A 20,544-nucleotide genomic window follows, 5' to 3' on the forward strand; every position below is an offset into this window, starting at 1 on the left:
CAGTCTGTTAAGATGCCTGTTTAGATGTTCATAACTCACCAGTGGCTGGTTAGTTTAATCAGGCAATGTAACACAACGTTGAGCCCTCTAGGCTGTGGTGACAAGGTACCTGTGGCTGTGAGCAAGGCTTTTTTTGTTTCCCTCATCTCTGTCAAGAGGTGTTTAAAAACACTGCACATTCCTGCAGAGTCCTGAGGTGGTTCATTTTTCATTCGCTGTTTGACAGCACAAAAGAGCCAAAAGTCAGCCACCTTATCTGTGAACTCTCTCTGTCTGCAGCGTATAAAACCGGCATTCTCCGGGGCAGACGTCAGGAACGCCGGGATAGGATTATGGGATTAGCGCTGTTAGCATATAGGGAATGGTTTTGAAGTGTACACCCTGTCTTGTCCTCTGTTGAGAGAGTCTGCCTGTCAGAGCTCACTCACTGATCCGTAGTGGACACACTCTGAGCCCTCAGGGAACACCTGTTCAGAGTTATTACCTATTATCTACATGGACCTAATGGGCTATATATCATATGGAGTTACAGAGCATAAAGGTGTGTGTGCGTGGATGAGTGCGTGCGTGCGTGTGTGTGCCTGCCTGCATGCGTGTGAGTGTGCGTGTGTGTGGTAGGCAGAGCCTGTGGTAGGCACAGCCTGGGGTGTATTCATTACTCCGGTTCTGTTGCAAAACGTTTAATCTGTTTCAAAACGTTTTACAACAGACAACATTTTTTTGCGACAGAATCGGTGTAATGAATACACCCTGGGTGAACCCTCAATCATAGAGGTCATATTCAGATGAATAAAACCGCTTTCTCCAGTTATTTCACTGGGATGGTAGACTGATAGATATCCCTAGAGTGGTTTTTAGGACAGCAGTACATAGGGGCTGTGAGTGACTGAACAAGTAAACATAGTCGACAGACTGATGGAGAAGGTGAAAGAATGAGAGAGAGAAAGAGAGACAGCAACTACTTAGACATTTTGAGCGATAGGTAAACTGAGAAGAGGTAAGTATTAAGCATTTCACACCTGTATACCTCTACAACAAAGCATCTGGGTAAACGCTGGCCTTTCCGGCATGTTTGACATTTAGTCAGTTATCAGGTTTCAGCTGCGGTCCATTCAAGGTTGCTGTGAGGGACACTCAGTGTGGAATGTCTTTATGACTGTGCTACCTGATAGGAACACTCTCTGCCAAACACACACACCTGCATGAGCCTGACCCAGAACACAGAATCAAATGAATATCCTCCTACACACGCTAAACAACAACAACAGCATCAACACAGTGTTACATTTTCTTATGAAACACAAACAACAACATCACACCTACAGATATCGAATTTCTAGGATAGCACCTCCCATCTCTTCAACACACAAAAACATGGAATTATGTTGTCTCTCATCTCAAGGACGAAAGAGAATGAGTGAAGTTGGAGAGGGAGAGAAGATGTGGAGAATGGGGAGGTAGAGAGGGGGTGAGGCTTTTTGTGGTGAGGTAGTTGCATAATGAGGGTGGAGACAGGGTGAAGAGTGTGAGGAGTGGGGTTTAGGAAGGGGAAAGAGAGGGTCAGTGTGAATAATGTACTTGGGGTTGGAGAGAGGGACCTCTCTCTCAACCCTCCTATTTGGGTACAGGGTAAGAGGACAATGCCACACTGAAGAGGACTTAATATGAAGGGTTCTTCACTTTTTCTCTTTCTCTTTCTGCCTCTTTTTCTGGTTTCTTGGTCTTGCGTTCTATCCTCCATCTCTCCCTATCTCTAAATCTTTGTTTTCATTTTGTGTGAGGCCAGTCCATGCTGACCCTGAGCAGTGCAAAATGAGGACTGTTTACAGTGACCACCCTGTCCAGGGTTGAACATAACTAAACTACGAGACCACAGATCAGAACAGCTCCTATTTAATCTGTGTATAAGTAAACCCAAACAGAAAGAATGTCTCAGACTGAGACACCACACTCTATTTCTCTTTGTCTCTGTCTCTATTCTGTCTCTGATTGTCTCTCTCACACACACACACACACACACACACACACACACACACACACACACACACACACACACACACACACACACACACACACACACACACACACACACACACACACAGTTATTATTACAGAAAGAGCAGCTTTGGTTTCCCAGGATACATAATTAAATACGTATTACAGTAATCTAGCCCCCCCCACGGGACTCATAACAGTCACCTCCTGTACTAGATTAAAGACTGGTAAAGAAACCTTACAGGAACAGGTCTACAACTGTACATGCTGTACATAACCTTTAACCAATAATCAGTGACAAATTAGTATGGCTTTTGTCTTCTAAAGGAGAAAAGGAACTCTCTGTGTCCCTGATTGCTGTTTGTGTATGGTAGGCCTACCCTTCTAATATGAGAGGTCGGTTTAGTCGATTAGACTTTAGGTATTAATACACCTGTTGCTTGGAATGTTTTGAATACACAGTACTGTGGGAATTGTTATTTTAGCTCTGCAGCTGCACGCACAGACACGGATGCGCACACACACACATACACGCACACACACACAGACGTGTGCAGATACACACACACAAACACAAACACATCCAGCCTGGCAGCCGGGGTCTCAGAGGAACCACTTCGTCCGCTGGTCGCTCTCTCTGTCTCTCTCTCTCTCTCTCTCTCTCTCTCTCTCCCTCTCTCTCCCTCTCTCTCACACTCTGTATGAGGGTTGCTGTAGAACAGAACAGAGGTTGGCAGCGGTTTAAGGACCACGGATGCTTATCTAATACACTTCCTATATCCCCCCTGATGCTCCTGATACCGAGGACAATGGATATGCGTGAGCACTGGGGACTCCCTTTCAACCCGCACAGAAACAATACTACTGCATCCACTCTATTGGTCCTTTATGAGGTCAGAGTACTCCCTGATTAGAGATCAGTGGCCATGTGACCTAATAGTCATATTTCAGAGGAGAGATCATTGAATAGAGGGCGTATTATCATAGTGAATGTTGTTGTTGTAGCTTTGACTATTTATTGGTATCATTAGTCTAGTCATGTACTGAGAGTAACTGAAATCTGTGACTAATTGTATCGTAATGAGAGCGTGTGTTAAATATCTAGGTCTGCTTGGTTTATGGATGGTTTATTGATGATGTGGTCAATGTGGACGATAGTATTCCTTTGTACTTTGTTTCATAGACTTATACTGCATAATAAGCTTTGTTTACAGACATCTATCTTCTCAGCCTGTTTGTAAGATTCATGACAGAAGTTCATATTTGATCAGATGGTCAATATATATATATATATATATATATATATCCGACAGTCTTATTTGTCTAATGAACGATGACATCCTTTCAAGACACAGTTCCCTTCACAGTCAATGTCTCAAACTGGGCTATTACAATGGACTGGGGCCTAAATGCTTTGTGATTGGTTGTTTAGACAGATAGCGCTGCTCTATGGGGGACAGAGGAGCAGGTGAGCACTCAGTCAACACACATTCGGCTCCCACAATGCTTTGTGCAGGTTCCAAGAGGATACGCTGGTGCTCAGGATGAGACTGAATGCTGGTGAACAACAATATAAATTCCAACAAAAAAAGAACACGGCACCTGACTTTATGAATACTGTATTATTTATACTGAACAAAAATATAAATGCAACATGCAACAATTTCAGTTGAGTTAAGGTTCAATTAAGGAAATCAGTTCATTTAAATACATTTATTAGGCCCTAATCTATGGATTTCACATGACTGGGAATGCAGATATGCATCTGTTGGTCATCGATACTTTAAAAGAAAAGGTATGGGCGTGGATCAGAAAACCAGTCAGTATCTAGTTTGACCACCAATTGCCTCATGCAGCGCGACACATCTCCTTCGCACAGACTTGATCAGTTTGTTGATTGTGGTCTGTGGAATGTTGTCCCACTCCTCTTCAATGGCTGTGCGAAGTTGCTGGATATTGGCGGGAACTGGAACACACTGTCATACACGTCAATCCAGAGCATCACAAAAATGTTCAAGGGGTGACATGTCTGGTGAGTATGCAGGCCATGGAAGAACTGGGACATTTTCATCTTCCAGGAATTGTGTACAGATCCTTGCAACATGGTGTCGTGCATTATCATGCTGAAACATGAGGTGATGGCGGTGGATGAATGGCACGATAATGGACCTCAGGATCTCATCACGTTATGTCTGCGCTTTCAAATTGCCATCAATAAAAGGCAATTGTGTTCATTGTCTGTAGCTTATGCCTGCCCATACCATAACCCCACCGCCACCATGGGGCACTCTGTTCACAACGTTGACATCAGCAAACCGCTCGCCCACACAACGGTCATTAGGCCGGTTGGAAGTACTGCAAAATTCTCTAAAATGACGGAGTCATTAACTCGTTTTTCAACCACTCTACAAAATTCTTATTAACAAACTATAGTTTTTTTTTATTTAACCTTTATTTAACCAGGAAGGGCTCATTGAGATTAAAATCTATTTTTTAAGAGTGTGCTGGCCAAGATAGGCAGCACCAAGTCATTACAAAAAAATTACAGACAGAATTCACAAGAGTATAAAACAGCAAATTAAAAACATTGACAGGTCAGGGAATCAGCCTCAAAATCCTTCACCATTGATTTAAAAACACCAATCGGGACAAGTTCTTCCAGTTTAAAAGTATTTTGTAAGGTGTTCCAAGACGATGGCGCAGAGTACATAAAAGCCCTTTTTACCATATTCAGTTGGGACATTTGGAACAGTTAGCAGGATAAAGTCCAGTGAACGAAGAGAGTACCCACCACATTTCTGAACAATAAAAATGCACAAATAAAAAGGTAGTTAACCCAAAATGGCTTTGTAAATCAAAGTATACCAGTGACTGAGCCTACGAGTGACTAGAGAAGGCCAGCCAACCCTGGTATACAAAGTGCAGTGGTCCGTAAGGGTTTTGCAGTTTAAAATAAATCTCAAAGTGCCATGGTAAAGAGTGTCAATTGATCTCAAACACTGAGCGGAAGCATTCATATATAAAATAGTTTTGGTTAGGACATCTACTTTGTGCATGACACAAGTAATTTTTCCAACAATGGTTTACAGACAGATTATTTCACTTATTCCAGTGGGTCAGAAGTTTACATACACTAAATTGACTGTGCCTTTAAACAGCTTGGAAAAATCCAGAAAATGATGTAATGGCTTTAGAAGCTTTTGATAGGCTAATTGACATAATTGATAGGCTAATTGACATAATTTGAGTCAATTGGAGGTGTACCTGTGGACCGTAGACTGCCGCTGGAGGCTCCGGACCGTAGACCGCCGCTGGAGGCTCTGGACCACAGACCGTCGCTGGAGGCTCTGGACAGCAGACCGTCGCTGGAGGCTCTGGACAGCAGACAGTCGCTGGAGGCTCTGGACCGCAGACCGTCGCTGGAGGCTCTGGACCCAAGACCGTCGCTGGAGGCTCTGGACTGCCGACCGTCGCTGGAGACTCTGTACTGAAGACCGTCGGTGGAGGCTCTGGACTGCCATGGATCAATCCACCTGGCGTGTCAGATTTCAAAAAGGCTTTACGGTGAAAGCAAACCATGCGATTATGTGAGGACAGCTCCTCAGCAGACAAAACATTACAAACAGCTAGCAGCAAAGTAGATTGGTCACGAAAGTCAGAAAAGCAATTAAATTAATCACTTACCTTTGATGATCTTCGTATGTTTGCACTCACGAGACTCCCAGTTACACAATGTTTGTTTTGTTCGATAAAGATTCTCTTTATATCCAAAAACCTCCATTTGGTTGGCGCAATTTGTTCAGAAATCCACAGGCTCGTGCGGTCACGACGGGCAGGCGAAAATTCCAAATAGTGTCCGTAAAGTTCGTAGAAATGTATAATCATCAGGTTGTTTTTACAATAAATAATCAATCATATTTTAACCGGACGGTAGCCTTTTCAATAGAAGAGAGAAAGAAAAGGTCTCGCTCCAGGCACGCGCGCATGCAAAAATCTGAGGACATCTGGCTATCCACTAACGCGATGTGATCATTCTCGCTTATTTTTCAGAATAAAAGCCTGAAACTATGTCTAAAGAATGTTCACACCTTGTGGAAGCCATAGGGAAAGGAATCTGTTTGATATCCCCTTTAAATGGAGGATAGGCTTGCAATGGAAAAGAGTAGTTTCAGAAAAACAGCACTTCCTGGATGGATTATTATATCAGTTATGTTATACTCGCAGACAATATTTTGACAGTTTTGGAAACTTTAGAGTGTTTTCTATCCTAATCTGCCAATTATATGCATATTCTAGCTTCTGGGTCTGAGAAATAGGCAGTTTACTTTGGTCACGTTTTTCATCCAAACATCAAAAGTTGTGGGAGTGTGGGAGTTGGCTCTGGTCTGAAACCTGGCTCCGCCAACCACCCCGTGTGCCCCCTCCCAAAAAACATTTTTTGGGGCTGGCTCTCGTGCTTCCTTCGTGGTCGCGAACCCCTGTGTCGTCATTGTTCCTCCCTCGCTGCCCCCGTCTGCTCCCTTGGAAGGCGTTCCCTTTCGGCCTGGATCTCCTCCCGCGTCCAGGATCCCTTACCATCCAAGATATCCTCCCATGTTCAGGATGTCTGCTCCTCCTGGCCACACTGCTTGGTCCGTTTGTGGTGGGATCTTCTGTCACGATCGTTGTTGGAAGGATGGTCGGACCAAGATGCAGCATGGGGTAGGTTAATAATTTTATATTTATGATAACCGGCACAAAACAAGAAAGAGTAACAAAACTAAACGTACAGCTTTGTTGGGCTAACAAGCAACAATACAAAATCAAGATCCCACAAACTAAAGGTTGAAAAAAGTCTGCCTAACTATGATCCCCAATCAGAGACAACGATAGACAGCTGCCTCTGATTGGGAACCATACCCGGCCAACAAAGGAATAGAAAAACTAGAATGCCCACACAAATCACACCCTGACCTAACCTAATAGAGAAATAAAAAGGCTCTAAGGTCAGGGCGTGACACATGGGGACAAAGATCGTACTTTTTGGCAAAATGTCCTCTGGTCTGATGAAACAAAAATAGAACTGTTTGGCCATAATGACCATTGTTATGTTTGGAGGAAAAGGGGGATGCTTGCAAGCTGAAGAACACCATCCAACCGTGAAGCACGGGGGTGGCAGCATCATGTTGTGGGAGTGCTTTGCTGCAGGAGGGACTGGTGCACTTCACAAAATAGATGGCATTGTGAGGAAGGACAATTATGTGGATATATTGAAGCAACATCTCATCTCAAGACATCAGTCAGGAAGTTAAAGCTTTGTCGCAAATGGGTTTTCCAAATGGACAATGACCCCAAGCATACTTCCAAAGTTGTGGCAAAATGGCTTAACAAAGTCAAGGTATTTGAGTGGCCATCACAAAGTCCTGACCTTAATCCTATAGAGAATTTGTGGTCAGAACTGAAAAAGCGTGTGCGAGCAAGGAGGCCTACAAACCTGACTCAGTTACACCAGCTCTGTCAGGAGGAATGGGCCAAAACTCACCCAACTTTTGACCCAAGTTAAACAATTTAAAGGCAATGCTACCAAATACTAATTGAGTGTATGTAAACTTCTGACCCACTGGGAATGTGATGAAATAAATAAAAGCTTAAATAAATCATTCTCTCTACTATTATTCTGACATGTTACATTCTTAAAATAAAGTGGTGATCCTAACTGACTTAAGACAGGGCATTTTTACTGGGATTAAATGTCAGAAATGGTAAAAAACTGAGTTTAAATGTATTTGGCTAAGGTGTATGTAAACTTCCGACTTCAACTGTATGTGCAAAATAGTAGCTTATTGATTTCTATCATAGACCTATCTCAGATAATGACTGTCTACTAAGTAAATATGTATTATCATCTGTCTTTGGCAATCTGCACACAATAGATCCACCTGTTTGTATGAAGCACAAACGTGTTTCGACTATTGGGCAATTGTTTGTGGGACAAAGTGAAAATCAGACGCTTTTGTTTCGCTCTTGGCAGAAACTTCAATGAATGTGTTTTGGGACCTGCCTTGGGAGGCGTATCACTACGCAATAGGTTAGGCCTATTTAACAAGTGCAGTGGGAGGCACGAGGCCAGGTTCACTATAGCAGGGAGGAGAGAGACACTGGGTACTCACCCACTCATTCGAATCACATAGAGAGCTCACAACCACCACCTCTCCCTATCTTGGACAAAGCATAACAGGACATCCCTTCGCCCAGGAGAAGCGGTGCAATTTCATCGAAGAGCTCACGCATAAAGCATTTTCTTCTCAATTACAAGTAAGACATTGTATTTTACATACATTTTAGTTTCTAAGTAAACCAGTTGACAGGAGCATCTCCATAACAAGAGGTTGCGGGCCAAACAGCTGCACTCCTAACATTTCGGTTTCGTGGACAGCCGACAGTCAATTTTACGTTCATGCATTGTTGCGTGTTGAGTTTTGGCTAAAACATTATCCTAATGTGACTACTTGCCTCTGATGTCCTCAAGTCGTTCTATCCATAGAAAGGGCCATCGACTTTCGCAGCGTGGCGCGCGGATCAGTAGTGCCTGATAAATAAACGTCGCCAGGTTACACACGGAGTCCCCTGGCATTTGATAAGGAATGTGGTTTGTTTTCAGGGAAGATTTAAACATGGTTTACGGAATTGAATTTGTTCTCAGATAGGCTACAAGAGCTTCACGTCAGATTATGTCAGTGCTCTCTCGCGCGTAATGGCAATGTACGGATATAAAGAACAACTCGGTTTTGTAACTCGACATAAGTGTGTGTTTCTCACTTATGTACATTCATCCGTTCCCTATCATATACATATTTTCTTATATTTCAATTGTATATTTTAAATATAAGCATTGTGACGCATGGATAATGTAATACCATATAAAAGTGCAAATGCGCTAGAAAAGTGCAAATAAATGCGCTTGAGTACGAAGGTTCCCCATATTGAAATATATAACCAAAACGAAAACGTTTATCTTCCTCATCTCATATAGGGTTCTGGCAGCTATAGGGACGTTTGTGGGCCCTCCCTTGACCCCTCTCCATTGAGTCCTTTTATTTTGCAAGACAAAAGCCTAAACCAACAGGAGAGAGCGCTTTCAGCAAGAGAGAGCTCCGATCTTTTATTGTCACACCTGCAGCATTCTCTGGTTTTGGATTAACACATGAAAACATTGCTCCCTATTTGTCCAGTATTGGAATGCATGCATCATCTGCCCTGCATGCTGCTTGGCTAATGTGTAACCAGATAGGGAATCACCAGGTATCATAAAATACAGATGTAGGATCTGAATTGGATAACTATGTTGATGCTGATAATTTTACTGCACAGCAGGAAATGCAAATTTGTAGTGTATTTGAGGTCTAAAAAGGCTTCAAAAGTTTGTAATTTCCACATTGAAATTTCAGACGTGATTTTCCCTTACGAAAAATGTATCAACCCCTTCAAAAATGAATTATAATCCACATAATAATTCACATTTCCTGTTGCTGCAGGATTATTTTTCTGCTGTAGCAAAGTGGCTCCAATTATGATCCTACATCTATACCTGCAGCCCTCGAGGTATAATATCATACATTTACATTTGAGTCATTTAGCAGATGCTCTTATCCAGAGTGACTTACAGTTAGTGCATTCATCTTAAACTAGGTGGGACAACCACATTCACAGTCATAGAATACATTTTTCCTCAGTAAATCAGCACAATCAGAGCTAGTAAGGGGGAACATATAATGCTCATGTTCATACAGCCTCTCATGTTCTATGTTGCAACCAGCTCGGCCTTATTGGGTATTTGGAGTATGGTGAAACTATAGGTTTGTGATCTGAGTATTCCCCAGTTACTTGTAATGAGAGTTTGAGGGGCAGAGACAGAAAGGGGGAGAAGGACTGCTTATCAGTGCAGTGTTCTGCTGCTGTGCGTGTGTGCATGTGTGTTTCTTTGTGTGTGTGTGTGTGTGTGTGTGTGTGTTATCAGATGGGCTGAGTGTGAAGGGGATAATGGATCAGAGAGATGTGACGTGAGCTGGCACCTCAGGTGTTTCTGTTTACCATATAATAGAGGTGAATTACAGGGACACTTATGTATGAGGGCCCGAGTTAGACTACACCATCCCTCTAAAACAGAAAATTAAAATTCTACTGTAGTAAAGGGCAAGTGGTTGTGTGCCAGAGGTGAAGGGGTGAAGGGCCAAATCAAAATGAAAAGAGCAATCAATTGAATAGCTTCTTGATCACTGATAGAATCTGCTGAAACTAGAGGCAGTCATAACACACACACGCCTATGGGCCACTGCTACAGACATGTGCAACAACACATTCAGCCACAGATAGGCCCTCCCTTCTCCACTGTCAACATGGTCTCCTGTGGAATCACAGACAGTTTGGCGTGGGCCATGCGGTCACACACTCACTGAGCTCACACGCACAGCTGCTTAAGCGGGTCATGTTTCAATGCACTTTAACCCGCTGTATTGCCCAGCGGTCGCCGACCTGTCTTTGACCGTGGCTGGACCGTTTCTAAAGTAGTTAAACCCCGCTCTGATGTCTCACAGTCTGTGGACATGCATGTCAATCATAAGGAACAGGAGGATTAAATCACTGATGGTTCATGTCTGACCTCTCACCTTTAACCCCTCACCTCTCACTCGTCATGTTGTGTCCGTCATGGGAAGAGAGACATCAAGCTAGAGCGTAAAATGACCAATCAGACATACTGTACAGAGAGGTCAGAGGTTGTGTTGTGACCCTGGTATACATAAACCAGAGAGCAGTGTGTGTCCATATGTGTACATGATGTGCATGCATGAGTGTGCAGGATCCCTTTGCGTGTGTTTGTAGACTGTATATGATTAGCCTCAGATGTTTTCAGATGATGTTGTGGTTATAACAAATCTGTCTTCTCTCTCCTTCCCTCACTTTATTTCTGGAGGAGCAGTGGCACACGGGAAAATGTTTTCTTGCATGCACATCAATGGAAAACATTATTTAAAGCGACATCAGGTTTACCATTCCGACTGACGCTGGATCTCTGAACATTTTGGAATTACACAATGTTTGGGTCCCAGATCCTATTGCCTCACATTTAATCTGTTTTGGGACTAATGTAAACATACTGTAGCTGGTGCTGCCCTCTGACTGGACATAAAAAGATAGAGAGTTTTTAGTCATTCCTCAATCATCCCAAAACAACAGTCTTTATGAACTCATAAAGCAGTTTTTAAAGAGGTAACTACATTTAGATTATTTGGGATCAGGTGGCATATCATAAAAAGCTTCTTTTTTTTAACATTTCATTTGGATGCTTATTGGATCTCATAACATACCATAGAATACAGTGCTCTCTGTAGAAGTAAATACCATAGAATGCAGTGCTCTGTGTAGCTCTTAATACCATAGAATGCAGTGCTCTGTGTAGAAGTCAATTGATTTTCTGATCTTACTCTGCCCCAGAAATAGACTGATTGGTTGAGGTCTCATTAATGAAAAGCCAAGGGAACTCGGGGCAGCACTCACTAAATATAATTCAAACATTTACTGTGACATGTTGTATGTATGTTGATGTCTGGTTCCAAACAGACAGATTCAGAGACATTCCAGCTAGCACATTTTGTTTCCTTTGAAGTTGTGGGAACGCACGTTTTTGGTTTCCCATTGGTTCTGGGAACGAAGCCGTACGTTTCCTGACCGGTAAAACATAACGTTTTTTTAAACGGAAGAGAAAATATAGCCTTTTCTGGGAACATGCATTTAACGTTGCAGTGAGGTTCTGAGAACATTTTACTATGGCTCCCTGAAGGTTTTCCTGGGAGGTTTTATTAACTTTTTTTTAACGGAAATTATAGGTTATTTGAAGGTTATTAAATAACATTCTCTAAATGTTGTGAACGTTTTGAATTAAATGTTAAGGTAATTTGGAGGTTTTTGAATAACTAACTTAACTTTCACTAAATATTTCAATCATACTGATAGCTTAGGTTAACTGTTTTGAACTCCAAGCACATATAGTACACATGGAAATTCATTTGCTTAGGCATTAATCATGCAAACAATTTATTTATTTATTGTGGAACGTCATCAGCGAGATTCAAACCTATGATCTCAAATCAAATTTTATTGGTCACATACACATATTTAGCAGATGTTATTGCGGGTGTAGCGAAATGCTTGTGTTCCTAACTCCAGCAGTGCAGTAGTATCTAACAATTCACAACAATACAGACAGATCTAAAAGTAAAATAATGGAATTAAGAAATATATAAATATTAGGATGAGCAATCTCAGAGTGGCATTGACTAAAATACAGTAGAATCAAATACAGTATATACACATATGAGATGAGTAAAGCAGTATGTAAACATTATTAAAGTGATTAATGTTCCATTATTAAAGTGACCAGTGATTACATCTTCTGTTATATATATATATATATATATATATATATATATATATATATATATGTTTTTAAATAATATTCTTTGAATGCTACTAATGGTTTCTTGTGGCTTTTTTGGAAAGTTTTCTTAATATTCTGAGAACATGACTTGACCGTGAGGAAACCTGCGGAAAACCTTTTGCTGAAGTGCTGAAATTCCCACAGAAGAACGTTGTTTCTTGATGTCCTCTGAATGTTCTGAGAACTTGACTTTAATTTGAACCATGAGGAAACCTGTAGAAAACATTCCCACAGAGAATGTTGTTTTTTGTCGTTATTGGAACCATTTGAGAGCATTAATTTAAATAGAACCACGAGGAAGCCTGTAGGAAACGTTATGCTGAAGTACGAAAATTCCAACCTAAGAAACACGTAGTTCTCAGAATGTTATGTACTCCCTGGGTATCAATCCTGCACCGTTCCCAGAATGTTGTGGGAAGGTCGTATGCAAAAAAATTATAGGGCCACCACGCTCTAAGAAACCTACGGTTCCCAGAACGTTATGTGCTAACTGGGATGTACAGTGCCTTCAGAAAGTATTCACACCCAATTCACACAACATTTTGGAGTGTTACAACTTTAATTTGAAATGGATTAAATTAAGATTTCGTGGCACAGGCCTACACACAATACCCCATAATATCAAAGGTATTTTTAACAAATGAATAAAAAATGAAAAGCCTTAATGTCTTGAGTCAATAAGTATTCAACCCCTATGTTGTGGCAAGCCTAATTAAGTTCAGGAGTAAAACATTAGCTTTAACAAGTCACGTAATAAGTTGCATGGACTCACTCTGTTTTTAATAATAGTATTGCACACAATTTTTGAATGACTGTCTACCTGTGCTCTGTATCCCACACATACAATTATCTGTAAGGTCCCTCAATCGAGGAGTTGATTTCAAGCACAGATTCAACCACAAAGACCAGGGAGGTTTTCCAATGCCTCGCAAAGAAGGACACCTATGGGTAAAAAACATAAAGCAGACATTGAATATCACTTTGAACATGGTGAAGTTATTAATTACACTTTGGATGGTGTATCAATACTTCCAGTCACTACAAAGATACAGGTGTCCTTCCTAACTCAGTTGCGGGAGAGGAAGGAAACCACTCAGGGATTTCACCATGAGGTCAATGGTGACATTTTAAAACAGTTAGAGTCTAATGGCTGTGATAGGTGAAAACTGAGAATGGATCAACAACATTGTAGTTACTTAATAATACTAACCTAAATAACAGAATGGAAACATTTTTGTTGTTTGCAAGAATGCACTATAGTAAAACTGCAAAACACGTGGCAAATAAATGTACCTTATGTCCTGATAACAAAGTGTTATGTTTGGTGAAAATCCAACACAACACATCACTGAGTATTTTCAAGCATGCTGGTGTCTGCATCACGTTATGGGTATACTTGTCATCGGCAAAGACAAGGTTTCTTTTGGGGCGGACGGGATAAAAAGAAACGGAATAGAGCTAAGCACAGGCAAGATCCGAGAGGGAAACCTTGTTCAGTCGGCTTTTCAACAGAGACGCAGACAAATTCACCTTTCAGCAGGACAATAACCTGAAACGCAAGGAAAAATATACTGTATACTGGAGTGCTTACCAAGACGTCATTGAATGTTCCTGAGTGGCCTAGTTACAGTTTTGTCTTAAATCGGCTTGCAAATCTATGGTAAGACTTGAAAATGGCTGTCTAGCAATAATCAACAGCCAACTTGACAGAGCTTGAAGAATGTTTTAAAGAATAATGTGCAAATATTCTACAATCCAGGTGTTCAAAGCTCTTAGAGACTTACACAGAACGACTCACAGCTGTAATAGCTGCCAAAGGTGATTCTAACATGTATTGCCTCTGGGGTGTGAATACTTACAGTACGAGTAAAAAGTTTGGACACACCTACACATTCAAGGGTTTTTCTTTATCTTTACTATTTTCTACATGGTAGAATAATAGTGAAGACATCAAAACTGTGAAATGACACATATGGAATCATGTAGTAACAGAAAAAGTGTTAAACAAATCAAAATATATTTTATATTTGAGATTCTTCAAAGTAGCCACCCTTTACCATGATGACAGGTTTGCACATTCTTGGCACACTCTTGGGATTCTCTCAAGCAGCTTCACCTGGAATGCTTTCCAACAGTCTTGAATTAGTTCCCACATATGCTGAGCACTTGTTGGCTGCTTTTCCTTCACTCTGCAGTACGACTCATCCCAGACCATCTCAATTTGGTTAAGGTCAGGTGATTGTGGAGGCCAGGTCATCTGATCCAGCACTCCATCACTCTCCTTCTTGGTCAAATAGCCCTTACACAGCCTGGAGGTGTGTTAGGTCATTGTCCTGTTGAAAAACAAATGATAGTCCCACTAATCGCAAACCAGATGGGGATTGTGTATTGCTACAGAATGCTGTAGTAGCCATGCTGGTTAAGTGTTCCTTGAATTCTAAATAACCAGCAAAGCACCCCCACACCATCACACCTCCTCGTTCATGCTTCATGGTGGGAACTACACATGCGGAGATCATCTGTCAACTTACTCTGCGTCGCACAAAAACACAGCGGTTAGAACCACTACACTTAACCAGCATGGCTACCACAGCATTCTGCAACGATACGCCATCCCATTTGGTTGGCGCTTAGTGGGACTATCATTTGCTTTTCAACAGGACAATGACCCAACACGCCTCCAGGATGTGTAAGGGCAATTTGACCAAGAAGGAGAATGATGGAGTGCTGCATCAGATGACCTGGCCTCCACAATCACTCAAACTCAACCCAATTGAGATGGTTTGGGATGAGTTGGACTGCAGAGTGAAGGAAAAGCAGTCAAAAGGTGCTCAGCATATGTGGGACCTCCTTCAAGACTGTTGGAAAAGCATTCCAGGTGAATCTGGTTGAGAGAATTCCAAGAGTGTGCAAAGCTGTCATCGGGGCAAAGGGTGGCTACTTTGAAGAATTTCAAATATAAAATCTATTTTGATTTGTTTAACACTTCTTTGGTTACTACATGATTCCATATGTGTTATTTCATAGTTTTGATGTCTTTACTATTATTCTACAATGTAGAAAAAAAACTTAAATGAGTAGGTGTGTCAACTTTTGACTGGTCTCTGTATGTAAATGAGATATTTCTGTATTTTATTTTCAATGCATTTGCAAATATTTCTAAAAACATGTTTTTGCTTTTTCATTTTGGGGTTTTGTGTGTGTGTGTGTGTGTGTGTGTGTGTGTGTGTGTGTGTGTGTGTGTGGGTGGGTGAAAACAAATTAATCTATTTAATCCATTTTGAATTCAGGCTGTAACACAACAAAATGTGGAACAATTCAAGGGGTATGAATACTTTCTGAAGGCACTTTATGTTGATGTTTAGTTCCAAACAGACAAACTGATATCAGGAATGATGGGCTGCTGCCTTCTTGTCTCTACAGATCCCAGGTCCGTGAGGTGTGTGCGATCGTTCCCAGCAGAAGGATGAGCAGCTTTGATTTGGTTGAGCTGCTGGACACTTGGGAGGACCTGAACCTCACGGGCCTCCTGGAGAACGGGACGCGTGTGGAGATGGTCGGGTGTCCAACAGCGTTCGACCGCAGCGCCCTGCTCCACTCCATGTGCATCCTTTACATCTTCATCTTCGTGGTCGGTTTGGCCGCCAACGGCCTCGTCCTCTGGGTCAATGTCCGCTCCCAGCGCACCACCTCCAGCTCCTCCCCTCGCCACGAGACCCACCTCTACATCGCCCACCTGGCGGCAGCTGACCTGTGTGTGTGCGTCACGCTGCCCGTGTGGGTGAGTTCTCTGGCGCAGCATGGCCACTGGCCCTTCGGCGAGGTGGCGTGTAAGCTCACCCACCTGCTCTTCTCTGTTAACCTCTTCAGCTCCATCTTCTTCCTGGCCTGTATGAGTGTCGACCGCTACCTGAGCGTGACACGGCCCGCCGACAGTGAGGATGGGGGACGACGCCGGAAGCTGATTCGCCGCAGCGTGTGCGTAGGAGTGTGGCTCCTGGCTCTGGTGGCCTCCCTGCCCGATACCTACTTCCTGCAGGCGGTGAGGTCATCACACGGGGAGGTAGTGCTGTGCAGGCCGGTGTACCCAGAGGAACACTCCAGGGAGTGGATGGTGGGAGTTCAGCTGAGCTTCATCCTGCTTGGTTTCGTCCTACCCTTCCCTGTCATCGCTCTGGCCTATGCCCTCCTGGCCCAAGCCCTCTCCTCCACCTCCTGTTCCTCCTCGGTGATGGAGCAGGAGCGTCGTGTGAGCCGCAGGGTGATCCTGGCCTATACCGTGGTATTCCTGGGCTGTTGGGGGCCCTACCACGGAGTGCTCCTGGCCGATGCCCTCTCCCTGCTGGGCCTGGTTCCTCTGAGCTGTGGGCTGGAGAACGCCCTCTACGTGGCGCTGCACCTCACCCAGTGTCTGTCCCTGCTCCACTGCTGCTTTAACCCCATCCTCTACAACTTCCTCAACAGGAACTACCGCTATGACCTGATGAAGGCTTTTATCTTTAAGTACTCCACACGTACAGGCCTGACCAGACTCATAGAGCAGCCCCACATCTCTGAGACAGAGTACTCTGCCGTCGCCGTGGAGAACCCACCACAGATCTGAGACTGAACTCTAGAGCACACCCTGGAACTTCAGAACACACCACATAACTCTAGAACCTAGTCTGTCCACCTGACCCAAAATTATTGAAATTACCTCAAATGCAGTAACCCATGATAACTTATATAGGCTAAATTTGGGCCATCACAAAGAACAACATTAAATATGTGTCTTAACAACTAGAGCATAACAAATAACCTTTCCCAAAGCCTAAGCTGTACACAAACTTCACTGCCACAAGTTTGTGTGCCCTCATCTGAAGCAAACCAGACATTATTTATAATCCAACATTCCCCTCACAGAAACTACCTGTGTATTTGTCCTGCTACCATGCGTTCCTAATAAGGATGGTGTGAGGGACTGCAGTTGCAGGCCATTATCAACTCAAACTAATGATGTCTGGAGAAAAGCACTTATATTGAGTGGAAAAAGAGTAGATTCTCTGTCTGACAAACAGACTGTTTTAAAGTGCTTCTGAAGTAGTGCCATTGTAGTCATGGCGACACAGACAAACTCTCTCTCAATCTCTCTCTCCACTTCAAGACATACCAATCCCAGTTTGTCTGTCTGAAGAGTCCTATATAACTGCTAGAGGTGTGTGTATGTGCGTGAGTGCGTGTGTGTGTAATTGTGTGACACCTCAAATCCACTTTGTAAATAGTTAGAAGGGCATTGAAATACATATATTATTTTTCTTAGATTGTTATTATTCAACTTTCTATATACTGTATTTTTGTACATATTATAAAATACTTTCAAATTTGGCATTGTTTATGTACAGATGTAGGATCTTAATCACCACATATTAATTTACATAGAGTTACTGAAAACCACTAGCACATGGTTATATGCCTCGATTCTTATGTAACAACATTTTAAAAAACACTTTTTTTTTTACATTCGATAAAATGGTATATCATACACTGCAGTTGAGAAAAAATGGGGAAGTAATTCTGCTTTGAAAGTTGATAAACTTGTAACCCCACTTTTGAGAAAATGGCCCTTGAATGTTTTGGTACACCTACTGGAGAGCTCTTCTTTGTCTACACCTATTCAGCATCATTCACACCCTCTTAAGCCTTAGCCCCACCCATCTCTTTAAGGATTCACATGTGAGGCCATGTGCTAAACAGGGTGAGTAAGGTAGTTAAGTAAACAACAAAAGACATCAAGACTAAAAGTGGTTTAAGTAGTAGCCTAAAAGAAGGAAAAACTCCAGATAAAAACACACTTGATCTAGTCCTTGGTCTATATCCTAACCTAACTTTGAAAGTGTCCAGATAATGATATTTTATAATTATAAGAGATTGCCCAGACATTTGTCTAGATTGAAGGGTCATGTGAAATAAATGCTATAACCACCCCCCAGACACGCCTAACTGAGTAGATGGGTCACTACTGTTTGTTCATGAAATACAATAGTTGTCTGAAATCACCCCCAGACACACCTGGCTAACTTGATCGGTCATGATATAATTCTCTTGCGAAGTGAGAATGCTAGCTAATTAGCTAAACAATACACCATAATCCCACCCATAGCTATAGTACAAACGGATTGTCATAGCAAGCCACCATAGATGAAATGAATGGATGAACGCTTCACGGCAGCGTGTCTTTTCCGTTTGGTTTGTAGTTAACTACAGCTCATTTTGCCCGTTGTTGTGTCAAGTCACTCCAGTTCACACTGACCGTGTGCAGAAAGTAGTCCATCACAACTTTTTTCCACAGATCTTAGTCGATAGCCGCTGATAAATTTGGGGCAGCAATGTTGTTGAGAGCAGTAGCAACACTTTTATGCTATAGACAGAATGCTACATGGTAGCATGCTACATGCTACTAATTTCTCTGCATGTCTAGCCCATCCATTATCTCAGCCAATCATCGCTAGCGGGAAGGTTCCTGCCTTCTTCCGTGGCTAAAACAACTAGGCTCGTAATTTAACCATTTTATTTGTATTTACAGATGGCATACACATTTGTTATTAAGGCACATGAAAGTTCACACAAAAAACGCATTTTGCGAAAAATACAAATTCAAATGCCTATTATGTGAAGTAGTGATGTATGACATACGCCTAGCTTCTTGAAATGGGTCATATACTGTATGAACAGTATTGCACTCTACATGTCCAGCTAATAGCCTAACCACCGACCAAGCACTATGGACTAAACATTCAAATCCTGTTGCTGCGGGATAATTTTGCGATGACAAACGGGTCAATTTAAGATCCTACATCTGTAGTTTTGTTAATTGTAATTCATATGTTGTGGATTCAGAAGTTCACATCAGTCATTTCTATGTGTTCATGAAGCTGCCTCATTGTAAATGAAAGTCACTGACTCTGTGACACGAGTCCTGCTATTATAGTGAAAACAGTGTGACTCACACAAAGTTCCATACCAAATGATGATGGATAAAAACATTGAGTTATACAATGCTATGTCTGTCTGTCTGTGGTAACAAACATATTGTGTTTGATCCATTGCCATGGAGTTATAGTGTCATCTGATTGGATACATGTGTATCCTGTTACATTGTGAGAATTCCAATCCTAGCAGTCATTATTGAAAGAGAAAGCAAAGGACCATTGATGTTTTGTGTTTACTGTATGTTATGGATTTTGTTACTTACCAAAAATGAATCTCGTGTCTGAAGTTCTTTTGCTTTGTGTTATTACTTTAATCAGAGCCTTTTAATTAAAGTAACAAGAGGACACATTTTAGTATGGCAGCTCTGACTGGAGTGCATTAGCATGAACACATTCAACCAGACACATTTTCAACTGTAAACTTTATGTGGCCAATAAATGGACTATGTCATTCATAACGTTTAATTAGATCCTGTATCCTAGCCGTGACCGTTCAGTTATGAAGCACAGCTGCAACATACACAGTGCTTTTACAATGCTTATCATGACACGTAGGACACATGTCTTACAATTAAAGTCACAATGCAGAACAATGCATGTTTTATTCAGACATTAAATGAGAAAGAATTCAGGAATAGAGATGTAGACCCAGTTGATTGGCAGACAAACCAGGTTAATATATCCAGATATGTGCTCACTCAGTCAGGGGGACAGGCAGACACATACGCATGTATATAAACACGGGCTTCACACAGTGTTTAACATGGGGGTTCTCTGCACCTCATGAAATGTCATAGTCTTTCTTACCAGACTGAGCAATGGGGAAATTATGATGACAGACATAACATTTACTCTGGCTCTAGAGTCTAGATGGAGTGATACCTCTATGGTTTAAATAGTACATCAGCATTAGTTCAGAACAGACAAGAGTCTCCATGTGGTTCTACAGCATGTGTTCAGACTTTCATTTGGTTCTCTCAGAGTGGTTCTGATACACACTGATTGGCCTGAACTGCAGTAACACACAGTAACACACACACTCCTGCTGCTTCATGACTGACTGAAGAGCATGTGTTTTCCTTGGCTCGCACTGTAGTGTGAAGTGTT

The 20,544-nt window shown here is 42.1% G+C and overlaps 1 protein-coding gene across 1 annotated transcript; it reads left to right on the plus strand.

Annotated features, from left to right (window-relative positions):
- The first annotated feature begins 8,115 nt into the window (after nucleotides 1–8,115).
- Nucleotides 8,116–19,895, plus strand: LOC115128414 (atypical chemokine receptor 3-like). Its single transcript, XM_065017666.1, has 2 exons — nucleotides 8,116–8,289; nucleotides 15,893–19,895. Exon 2 carries the CDS (start codon nucleotides 15,936–15,938, stop codon nucleotides 17,070–17,072), a length of 1,137 nt encoding a protein of 378 aa, XP_064873738.1. The 5' UTR covers nucleotides 8,116–8,289; nucleotides 15,893–15,935; the 3' UTR covers nucleotides 17,073–19,895.
- The last annotated feature ends 649 nt before the right edge of the window (nucleotides 19,896–20,544 follow it).

This window comes from Oncorhynchus nerka, linkage group LG1 (assembly GCF_034236695.1).
Source record: "Oncorhynchus nerka isolate Pitt River linkage group LG1, Oner_Uvic_2.0, whole genome shotgun sequence".
NCBI classification, from domain to species: domain Eukaryota; kingdom Metazoa; phylum Chordata; class Actinopteri; order Salmoniformes; family Salmonidae; genus Oncorhynchus; species Oncorhynchus nerka.